General features: G+C 26.7%; 3 protein-coding genes across 3 annotated transcripts; 2 read left to right on the top strand and 1 right to left on the bottom strand.

The window, feature by feature from the left end:
* The first annotated feature begins 229 nt into the window (after positions 1-229).
* Positions 230-2289, top strand: LOC132919489 (superoxide dismutase [Cu-Zn]). The gene is made up of 4 exons (XM_060981147.1): positions 230-615; positions 690-786; positions 1428-1615; positions 1927-2289. The coding sequence occupies exons 1-4, from the start codon at positions 550-552 to the stop codon at positions 2032-2034; spliced, it is 459 nt and encodes a 152-aa protein (XP_060837130.1). The 5' UTR covers positions 230-549; the 3' UTR covers positions 2035-2289.
* Positions 2290-4255: 1966 nt separating this feature from the next.
* LOC132919490 (guanine nucleotide-binding protein subunit gamma-1-like) lies at positions 4256-5017 on the bottom strand. Its single transcript, XM_060981148.1, has one exon. The coding sequence runs from the start codon at positions 4712-4714 to the stop codon at positions 4502-4504; it is 213 nt and encodes a 70-aa protein (XP_060837131.1). The 5' UTR covers positions 4715-5017; the 3' UTR covers positions 4256-4501.
* A 3388-nt stretch (positions 5018-8405) lies between these two features.
* On the top strand, positions 8406-11094 carry LOC132922121 (uncharacterized). The gene is given in 10 exon segments (XM_060985467.1): positions 8406-8561; positions 8639-8754; positions 8944-9012; positions 9161-9199; positions 9772-9879; positions 9942-10048; positions 10121-10179; positions 10258-10304; positions 10306-10362; positions 10425-11094. Coding segments are annotated over 9 exon segments (789 nt in total). The 5' UTR covers positions 8406-8561; positions 8639-8652; the 3' UTR covers positions 10626-11094.
* Positions 11095-12306: the final 1212 nt, after the last annotated feature.

Raw genomic sequence — 12306 nt, 5'->3', positions numbered from 1 at the left:
CATGACAAAATGACACTTACTATTTTGGTCGTTAGAATCGTTAGATCAATAGATCATACTATACGACTACGCGATCTATAAAGTAAACATTTTAGGAACACACGGATTTTAAGACATGCTCTATATATTGCCACCAATGTCGGTATGAACTTCATATTTATGAAGTTATGGCATTACTCATGAAATACAGATATTAGATAATACTATAATATATAGATAGGTACAACCGGGAGAATACATATTTCATTATTTGAATTCTATTAATTTTGTATTGGTAATTTCGATTCTTCCATAGTTACATTAACAATTATCGTATATTCTGTTTCCATGTTTCAAGTCTTATAATTACATACTCGAGGTCACGTATTTAGTAACGTTGCATGATCTTATATAATTTATTAATCATTATTCATTAGGTCATTAATCATTATTATATTTATAGACTAAAATCACGTAAAATTTACTTCTTATTACAAAATTACGAACGTTTTAACGCGTGAGTTAAAAAATATTTTGAAACGTACTTACTGAAAAAAGTAATTTTTAAAAATGGTTAAAGCAGTATGTGTATTAAATGGTGAAAATGTGAAGGGTACCATTTTTTTCTCTCAAACTGTAAGTACACAAACACAACTATAATATAGGTATTACAGTTGTTATAGTATTTATTAATTTATTTTTATTTTTAGGATGAGAAATCTCCTGTTGAAGTAACTGGTGAAGTAACTGGACTATCTAAAGGCCGCCATGGATTTCATATACATGAATTCGGCGACAACACTAATGGTAAGTTAAATAATATATTATTTGTTCAATTCTTAACCAAAATTTCTAGATTATAGTTATTTACCAAGGTTGTGCTAAAGGACTTCAGCAAAGGGAGCAAGTGCTATAGGACAGGGTGCAGATATTTTTATAGATGTCAAATTAAAAGATTTGTTTTTTTGTTATCTCATTTAAAAAAAAACATTTGTTCAAATTGTTAATCTGCAATTAATATGCAAATCATTTGAGATTATAATGTTAGAGTTCTTACAATCTTAGTTTTTAATCTAGCATATCTAAACAACGGAATATTATTCAACACAAAGCAAAATCAATCAGGAATTACCAGTAAAAAAAAAAATATTTGAATTTTTCTTTCTTTTTATCTTAGAAATATCTATTCAACAAAACTTTGAAGTCTTCAATAAATTATTATTGATTTCCAATTTGTTATGTATTCATTTTTAGTGTTATATAGTATTTTTGTTTCAAAGATATTATATTATGGTTAACATATGAGTAATTATAATCCTGTACCAGTTAAAATTAAAATAAATATTTGTATTTAATCAAATAATTCTAATTTTTCCCGTAATATATAAAATACAAATATAATAAATTCTTAAATCTTATAAGTGGATATAATATAATATTGTTTTTAGGTTGTATGAGCTCTGGTCCACATTTTAATCCTTTTGGTAAAACCCATGGAGCTCCAGATGATGATGTGAGACATGTTGGTGACTTAGGTAATATTGAAGCTCCTGGTTCATCTGTGACAGAAGTAAATTTCCATGACTCAATCATATCTCTTACAGGACCTCTCAATATTATAGGTCGTACTTTAGTGGTAAGTATTTTTTTTTTAATATGTAATGCAAAGTTATATGATACATATATGAACTAGTTAAGTACATAAATAGTTTATTGATTCTAAGGATTTATTGGAATTAGGAATTAATAAAATTCATATAATTGTTTTAAAACTATAATATTTTAATATTTTATGATAATTTCATTATTTTAAATTACTAAATTATTTACTTATTATACACACTAGCTATCATTAAATTTATTTGTTTAAGCTATGACCATTATGACATGATATTACTAGGTATTACATTTACTTCACACAATCTAACAAATTTATTCTTTTTATAGGTACATGCTGACCAAGATGATTTAGGTAAAGGAGGTCATGAGTTAAGCGCTACTACAGGGAATGCTGGAGCCAGAATTGCTTGTGGAGTTATTGGAATCACCAAATAAATAATATCGGCTATAGTATAAATTGTGTTTGTTATTAAATGGATTTGTAGACATATTGTAGAAAACAAATATTTATATATTTTTATCAATCAAATACATAAATAAAAACAAATTAGTATACATTTTAATTTATTATTAATAGTAAGTAGGTGATTTGTTTTATTTTTTTTACTGAATTAACTTCTAAAATAGATTCCAAAAATTGTTACTAATAAAAATTTTAATTGTTTTCAATATATATTTTTGGTGTGGTTATTTGGCATTATTATTTGTTAGTATGAGAATTTTGATCATAAATAAATCATTTTAAATATATAAAAAAGATTATTTTTATTATTTTACTAACGTGCACCTTACAACTATGCACCAACATAGGCGGACATCGGGGAGACTTAGAGAGGCTTAGACCCACAAAAAATCGAAAGTAATATGTCATATTTGTGTATAGCAAGGGGGTGTGGGGTCATTTTACATTAGATTATTATAGCCCCCCTAAAAATTCAACTAAATGTCCGCTTATATGCATCAATTGCAAATCTTGACAAAAACTTGCTGGGAGATCGCAGAGAAATTTTTTAACTTAAATTAATTTATGGCTTATTAAGTGATTATGTTACTTGTCTTCTCTTTTAATTTCTATTGAACTTTAAGTTTCTTAAAGTACCTGATTCATAGATACCCAGATCAATCACATGGAGCGTGTGATTTATTCTTAATTCAAACCTATACCACCAATTATCCAATGAACTAATAAAGTGACTAAGTGTCTTAAGTAAAATACCAATGCCACTGAACCCACTTTTTGTTTTAAGTATATTTAATTATCATTCTGTAATATTTTATACTGTAATTTTTGTAATACTTTTAAATTAAAATTAATATTGTAATTTAAATGTTAAAGGGTAATACCAGTTAAAATATAAATAAATAATTATAGGGAAAATACTTACATTTTTTAGTTATGCATTTTTGTAATCTAACGTATCGGTTATCTAATTCAGTGGTTCTATTTAGTAATTATTGTTTATCATTATTTAACACAAATGAAAAAATTAATACCTATTATTTTTATTAGTTCAGGTATAATGTATAAAATGTAAAATCATTAAAATCTAATTATAAACTAAAGGTACTGAGATTTCTTTGATATATATTTATGTACAAAAATATAATCGTGACAATTCTGTTTATTTTTTTAAAGTTATGGTATGGTCATGGTGAGGCAGCCAAAAAAATCACTGCACTTTTTTCCTTCTTTAAAGCAGATGAAAAACTACTTGCATATTCAAAAAAAATTAAACTAGCTATTTTGATTGAAAATTATATGATAAATAGAATACAATTTGAAGATATAATACACATTTTCATAAAAAAAAGCAGGTTAAATAAATTAAATAGATTGTTATTTTATACCATTAAAGTTTTATTTTTCCATTCATTTATGTTGTAAACATTTATTTTAACTTCAAGAAGACAAGAACTAAGTTATTTAAGTAAATTGTAGTAGATCTATTATATAAATATTATATACATCAATTGTTTTTCCAAACAGTGATGCCGAACTTGGGGTTGAAGTCTGGTCATGACCAGACAAAATTTATAAAGGTGGTAGGTGTAGGAAATGAGTATCGAATAAATTTATCCTATAAATCACTATTATATTGCTAATATTGTAGTGGGATAGATGGTAAAATTTAAATAGGATGGCTGTGACCAAATCATTCAAAATTTTGTTCGACATCAATGCCACTGATTCCAATATTGTATTGGATTTGGTATACTATTTTCTTGATTAAAACAGTACATAGAGTAATACTCTATAGAACAGTGTCAGAAATCAGAACGTTATTTTTTTTTTTTTTTTACAAATAATTTCAAAAAGTACTTAAAAAATACATTTTACTCGTGGTTAAGTTTATAGGCATATAAAATTCACCTCCAAACCATGCAAGCGGTAGTTCTATAAATCCATCTCTGACCTAACTAATTTATCTACATTCCATGATTTTCTCATCAATTAATTTAACAGAGAAAGTTCTTCCTAATTTTTTTTTTTTTTGGGGGGGGGGAAATTTATTACTTGATTATTTACTAATAGTAATTTTTTAATGTATAAATATGATTTAATGAATTAATGAATTAAAATCAAAATGTATGTGTTTAGTATTTTACATCTATCCACTTATGACTAAGCACAAATTAAATAAACAAATAAAAAATATTAATTGTCGTACAAACATTTTATTGCTTTAAAAAAATGAATCAGATAATACACATTATATAATATTATAATAAATTTTCACTGGTACATAACTAAGCAAACAAAAATTTGTAAATGAGAAGTTAAAATAATTATAATTGATCAATAGGTTAATACAGTAGATATAGCATAAATTGTTTATTTTTGTTTCTTTTAAAATTTCAATATTAATTGTAAGTAGTTTTAAATTTTAAATAATACATAAATTTAAATAACTGCACAACTACTTTTCTCTCTGAATGGATTAGCTTTCTGTGATGAAAAACCAACCATTAGACAATCTTCCATTTCTCTTTCTCTGATATACTTTATAATGTCTTGTATAGCTTGTGAAACAGGTATACGTTTCACAGCTGCTTCTCGGCGAAGCTGTTCCGTTATCTGCCGCTGCTGTTGCAGATTGGAAATCATCATGTCCATGACTGCAGTATCGGATAGGCCTATTTTCGATGGGTGTGGTCACACTTACAAACAGAAATACAAGTCCAATGTAAGGACTAGAAGTGACTTGAAGTGGGCGGATATTGATCAATATAATAATTAACAAATCAGTTTAAATGTTTTGAATAATAATTATACAAAAAATAAACAAAATTAAGCTGTACTTTATTATTTAAATTATAGTTGAGATAAAATAGTTAACACTTCACATTCAACAGTAGTTACTTAATGCTAAAGCTTAGCAGTATTGATAATCGCCTTGGGAGTTGGTATAGTATGTAGACTGATAATGTTTGTCAATTGAAAAATGTTATCAGCAATTCACCAAAACCCCAAGTTTATCACTAAATTAAATCTTTTTTTATTCCATGCGTAGTTAAATTAGCTTTCAAAGTTTCAACGGACTAACATTGAAGGACAAAAGATTGTTTAAGTATATTTATAGTTAATATTTATTATTGTCACAGAAAATTATATTTTAGAGTGGGTTTGGTCTCTCTAGCCTCTGTTTATGCATATGCCCTTTCTATTTCTTCTGAAACCCTCTGGTAGGGCCTCACCACAGGTTGGGCCAAGAAGCTTACAAATCCTAAATCCTGCCTTCTGTATCACAGTATCTATAATAATACCATCTTCGGTTGTTTGTATTACTAATGTATACGTCAGTGGCGTATATAGTGGGGGGGTAGGAGTTTATTGTTTCAAACTCCTTCCGAAATGTATGGTTGGTACAGGCAATAATTTTGATCGTATAATTAATTAGAATTTAAGAATGGAAATTTTTTTTAACCCCCCTGAAATTATTTTCCATATACGCCACTGGTATACGTATGCTGTTCATCGAAATCGAACGGAACTCGTAGTTCGATCAATCAATAGTAGGTAGTCTGCGTCTGCTGTCTGCAGCAGGTAATTATTTTAATAGTGAACACTCATTATCTCAAAAAGTATTAACGTTTTTAAAATTATTTATTTTCACATAATTAAAACCATTACGAAACAAAATGTTTGAAAAAATAATTCTTAATAAAATAATTTATTTTAGAACGAATATAAATAAACATCAAATCAAATAGCAATCAAATTAGTCCGATTACTCCTATCAAAATTTGGTAAAAATAACAACACAATTGTCACAATCAGAGGCGGATTTATGTGGGGGCGACGTGTTGATCGCCCTCCCCTTGGGCTCAATTCAGTTATATATTATTGACGGTAATTGAAAAAATTGACTATTTGCTTAAAATTATTTACATTTTTTTTTATTTATATATTATTGGTTATTTTATTATTTTATTATATTATTAGTAACTAGGCGAGAAGTAACATTGGCAGATTAGGAAGTCCATATTTTAACAATACAAATATAAATATAGGATGACTTATAGATATTAAGATATACCATATCTTAAGAGGACGTTGCGCCGGCAATATATCTAGTGTGCTTTTATTTAACTTTTAGGTAAGAGCATAATCTGTTATAATCTGATTTTTACGATATTTTAATTTTTAGGTGAGTTATAAGTATGAAAAATATTAAATATTTAAAAATGCTCATAATTCACTTAATAATTAAAATATTTTATAAAATATTCATACACACGTATTTATTAGAATATACATTTTCATTTTGAATATTAGACAATTATTATTATTTAAAGTCTTACAAAATCGCATATGGGGTTATTTTTTCGGGGACTAAATTTCCGGGGTTATTTTTTTAGGCAAATCACGTCGGACCTACCTACATCTGAAAATACTTTAGTTTGAACATATGCTGACGATACTGCTCTATTATCAGTTTCTTCTGACCATACCACTGCATCTCATCAACTTCAAACTCACCTAAATTCTCTCTCACAGTGGTTCACCAACTGGAAAATAAAAATCAATGAATCAAAGTCCTCTTTTGTGACCTTCTCACTCAGACCTCTAAACTGCCCAGCTGTAACAATCAACATCGTCATTCCGCACTCAACAGAAGTTAAATATCTTGGACTTATATTTGACAGACGCCTCACCTGGTCCTCTCATCTTAAAGACAACCGTAAGAAACTTAACTCCAAACTCCACCTTCTAAGGCCACTACTTCGTTCAAACCTTACCTTACCCATAAAAATCATTCTCTATAAAACTCTTCTTCTACCAATATGGGCATACGGTATTGTAATCTGGGGTTCCGCTAAGAACTCGAACAAGAGAGCTATACAAGCTTTTCAAAACTTCACTTTTCGTGTAATAACTGGTGCACCCTGGTTCGTTTCAAACGTGACCCTAAACTCCGATCTCAAATTACCCTCCATCGACAACACAGCTGCTATCTACTACAAACGCTTCCACGCCTAACTTCAAGATACTCCTAATCAACTTATCAATGAGTTAGCTTCTCTAACACTTCCAGGTAACCCAACCAGACGCCTCAAGAAGAAATGGTGCCGAGATTTGATAACTTAAGTTAAAACTTAAGAATGTAAGAGGTGTCGCAAATGTGTGATTCCCTCCTCATGTGAATAGTCATTTTCAACTGTTTGTAAATTATTAATATTACTTATTGTACATACTTTATAGATCGTAATTTTTCAAATAAAGCTAATTCTTTAAAAAAAAAGATTTATTACGGTAAAAGTACGAATGGTGCATGTATATCATATCATAGTATCATTGTAAAAGTCGTTAGGTGTTAATTCATAAAATAAATAAATATTGGAATTAGATTACTAATTACTAATTATAGAATTAAAAATAAATTGGAAGAACTGGTAATTGGAAATATGTCGTTGGGAAAATATGGCTGTAACAATATTAATTTTTAATTATTTGTTAGATTATTAGGATAATTGTCCAAATAATTGTATTTCTAAATAATAATTAACTCTATCATATTTTTATAATATAAAAATATTATAATAATATTGTACAAAAATTGGGAAAATCATCCATTGGAACTATAATATTTTGGGAGAACTTGTCCAGTCTCAAAAATAGTCATGGTAGCAGCCACTAATTAAAATCACAGAATAATAATAATATTATTCTGTGTTAAAATATACTTAGGTCACGGATATAGATCATAGACATAATTCTATTATGTCCATGATCATGGCTTAAGATAAACTATAATAATATCTTTAGCCATGTCTATGATATAGATACTAGTATCTTAGGTATAAAGGTTAGAGGTATGGGCAGCAGTTAATAAAAACCACGGTTTAAGATATATCTTAAACCGTGATAATAACAATAGGTCTGCCCACGAATTAAAATATACTTAATATACTTAATATATTTTAATTCGTGGGTCTGCCTTGTCTTGCGCAGACTTGAACCAAATCTAGACAATTGCGATCATACCATGTTTATATTATAGTAAAATATACTGGATTTTGATTCTAATCTTATCTTGTGGTCAAATGTTAAAATTAAATGCCGATTTCAGGTTTAATATTTTTATATTTTCGTCATGTAAGCATCTAGGTTTTTCCGTTTTTATTCGTTCAGTTCTTCTATCCTTTGTCTCTACCGTCTGAAATATTTTCAAAGTATATACTAAATACTGCAACTGTATAGTCATTAGTCACTACTTAGTAGTCAGCACTGAGCACTCAGCAGTTTAGTGTTGTTCATCACTTCATCAGTCATCAGTCTCAAATATTCCACAGACTACGGTCGCGGATAACACTGATTCTTCAGTATTCGACATTAAATCATTAAATAACTTAATATTTGACCACTGGACACGGACACAAGATAAACTATTAAATTGTATTTCATCATCTTTTCTTCGCGTTCGCATTCAACTCATATTTTGTATAGCATCATAGCATAAGTATATTTATAAATTCATTAATTTTTTGTCTAATTTAATTTAATAATTATGTAAGTATTTGTTTAAAATTAAAACAGATACATACCTGAAAATGTCTAACGTTTTCATTACATTTAAAATTCGCTATGAAAAAGAACTGATTGAATGTAAAATAAAAGCACCTATAGATATATCTGGATTCATTGAAACGCTGGTAAATAAATAGTTTAATACTTAACAGTTACATTATTAATTAGAAATTTTACCAATGCCTCTTGATTTTACCTTTTTTTATTAGATTCTAGTGCTTCTAGTATTTAAAATAACTCAATCATTTTTTAATTTTTTTTCAATATGAATTATCCTATCAATTCAATTCAATTCAATTTGTGATATTTTATAGAAAAATGAATTACAATTGGAGGAAACAGATGAGTTAGTGATATTGTGTCCAACATCTGACGGGAAAATAGTAAGATAATTCTAATAAATTCAATATTATAAACTGTTATTGTTAAAATAACCCTTAGACTTTTGACTACTGCATTAAATTATGACTACATATTATACCAGAGTATACTGCATTAAATTTACTTAGTTTAAAATTAATTTTTTTATAGATGGAACTCCAATCAGATGATGATATTGAATGTTTAAAGGTAAAGATAAAATAGTATTGGACTTATTGAAACAAAAACATTTTATTTAGCTCATAAATTATAAAAATTAAGTTTTATTTTTATTTCAAAGAAAATTGTTGGCGTTATTTTTTACTACTGTAACTGTTGAAGTAGATTGGCATCAAATTTGCTTCTTTATCTTATAAATTTCATTAACATATTTAAAAATATTGTTAAAAATTAAAACTAATGAGACTAAGCATTACATTTTTACTGCATAAATAAGTTAAAGAATTTGAATTTGAAAATTGTCAAATTGTTTTGTGTTTATTTATATGTAATCATGAAATTTTAATTATTGATTTAAAATTATTATTCTAATTAATTTTAATTTGAAAGTTTTGTAATGATTTCTAAGTAATATCCGAGAAACAGAAAGTTATCTAGTGGCAGAGTGATAAAGTCTGTATGGAGATTAATAAACAAGTACTATTATATAATGTTGTTATAACTAATTTTTATGAAGAGTTTTTTTAAAATAATTGTTTTATATTTTATAGAATTATATACTTTACATTTATTTACTTATTAACAGTATATATCAATTACAGCAAACAAAACTCTCCTATAATGCTGTGACCAAAGAAGTTTATTGCAATGTAGAACTTGTAGTAACTATAATTCATAAATTTCCAAATGACACAAGCGCTCAATTTATGGTAATGTAAAATGTTATTTTATTATTTTATGTAAACATTAACTATATGTAGTTGGATTTCAGATTTTATCAAATAAAATTGACAACTTAACATCTAAAATTGATAAATTAGAAGAAGAATTTATCAAAAAAAGTGATGAAGATAAAACTAGTACTTTTTCTACTATTAGGTATTTTATTAATATATTATATAGATACTAGTATTTATAATCAATGATATTCATTTTAGTATATGTGTATAGGTCGATTTTGGCTGAGCACTTACAGATAGATTCTGGAAACAAATTAGAGAATTCATTAGGTATGTTTGACAAGTTAAATGTGATATAAAGTTCTAATACTTAATAGTTTTTAAAATAAATTTATTAATTGTAATTAGGTGAAGGAGACATAAAATATTTAAAGCCCAATGTAGATGTTCGTCAAAAAAAAAACCAAAAAGGACAAGGAAAAGTTATCATCAACAACTACTCCTACTAATAATGTAAAGTTACAATATCATTTCCACATTAATCTAATTTTAATAAAACTTATTATATATTACAGAACTCGTCAACCATGCCTGAAAATATAAAATTGGATACACCTAAATCAGCTCCACGTCCTTTATCTAAAGATATTGATGTTTTATTAGAGATGTTAGTAGCAGATGGATTTACCAACACGATACAGAACATTATAGTGTTGAAGAGATTTGATAACGATTATGAAAAAGCCAAAAATTATTTAAAATCATCTGTTGCATGAAATCAAATTTATTTTAAAAGAATTTTCATTTTATTTCCCCCTTATAATATTGTACAAGATATATTAAAAAATCTGTGAATTGTAAATGTTTTTAAATCTACAATCTTTATATAGTTGACAAATGTATTGTGACAGCTGTATAATTTTCTAATATTACCTGGTTGACTCCTTACAAGTGTTATCAATAATGATAATTAATTTGTTCTGTGGTATTATGGTACTATTAACTCATTACCTAATTACTAAGAAAATACTTTATTTTTATATTTACTCTAATTTATGATGTGTATTATTATTTGTTTTGAGCCATGATCATGGTCAAGGTGTACACTATTACAGAAAAATAGAAAACTTCCTTTATTTAAAAATTTCAAATAATGGTTAAAAACAAAAATTTGTTATTTTTAAATAGCTGTCATTTATAACTTGTTTTTTTATAAATAAATAAATAAATACAATAAAATACCTACATTTTTATTTTATTGTTCCACTATTATAACCACGATTTAAGATACTATAACTTACTTATAGTCATGGGTGTAAATTTGCCTGGTTAGAAGGGGGGCTAAAATTATAAACAGAACAGACCTGTGGAGGGTTTTGCCCCCTGCACCCCTACATATAAATTTTACAATTTTATTGTAACATTTATTATATAAGATTTATATAAAAATTTCAAAATAATCTATTTAACGGCGTATAATACACAACTTTTTGTCATTGTTATAAAATTTGAATTGTTTAGTTCAATCATTTAAATTGTATTACGAATTTACAATACAAAATTCATACATAAAGCTTAAATGTTCACATAACGGTATAACACATACCTATCGGACATCCTGATTAGGAATTACGTTTCCCCTCAATTTACGCCTATGCTTTTAGTTATACATGTAGAGAATCAATGAATTGGACGCCCGCAAGATTCTCGAGATTTATATTGTTCTCTAGCTGTGATGTATTAGATATAGATATATTTAATATTTTTCTTTCTGTATTTAAACAATTTTATTCTAATTTATGTAATTATTAATATAATATATATGACATTAAAAAAAAAAAGAGTGGTTACGACAGTTTTACATTAGACATTTATAGTGTACTATTATAATGAAAGTTATTAAATTTGAATTCAATGATCAAATATCATTGTATACTAAAAAAACAATTCTAGGCTGACTATTTAACAGCCTAGAACATTTGGCGAAAATTACATAAATCTACGATTAATATTTTTGGAATAACATAAAAAAAAAATCAATTTAAAAATTCTCGTTAAATTTTTTTGTTTGTTTATCCTGATTATTAAGAAAAATACTGAGCATTTTTTACTTTTGACCCTCCCAAAATACCAACTTTATTCACTTTTCTACCAGAAAATATTATTACCTGCCTTAAAAAGTGTTCTGAGAAAAGATATATGTATTAAAAAATCAATACATTCTTCGTTCCGTTAAAAATCGTGTTTGATTCATTATATTTAGTTTTTAATTTCGAGTATAAATAACACCTTTTTAAATAATATATCATTATTGATGGGCCAAGCAGTCGTATTGTTTGATAAACAGAGGTTGTATTACAAACATTTCCATTCTCTAAATAATTTTAATGACATATCTACAAATTTAGTCAACGTTGTGGTATATTTAGCTATAATAAAAATAATAAAAAACTAACA

The sequence above is a fragment of the Rhopalosiphum padi genome, chromosome 2 (assembly GCF_020882245.1).
Source record: "Rhopalosiphum padi isolate XX-2018 chromosome 2, ASM2088224v1, whole genome shotgun sequence".
NCBI lineage: Eukaryota > Metazoa > Arthropoda > Insecta > Hemiptera > Aphididae > Rhopalosiphum > Rhopalosiphum padi.
Note: the sequence above shows the minus strand (reverse complement) of the source record. Positions and strands in the feature narration are given on the sequence as shown.

Coding starts and splice junctions, on each gene's coding strand:
- LOC132919489 (XM_060981147.1), top strand. CDS start 550: ATGGTTAAAGCAGTATGTGTATTAAATGGTGAAAATGTGAAGGGTACC. Junction 787..1,427: donor ATTCGGCGACAACACTAATG/GTAAGTTAAATA, acceptor TATTGTTTTTAG/GTTGTATGAGCTCTGGTCCA. Junction 1,616..1,926: donor TTATAGGTCGTACTTTAGTG/GTAAGTATTTTT, acceptor TTCTTTTTATAG/GTACATGCTGACCAAGATGA.
- LOC132919490 (XM_060981148.1), bottom strand. CDS start 4,714: ATGGACATGATGATTTCCAATCTGCAACAGCAGCGGCAGATAACGGAA.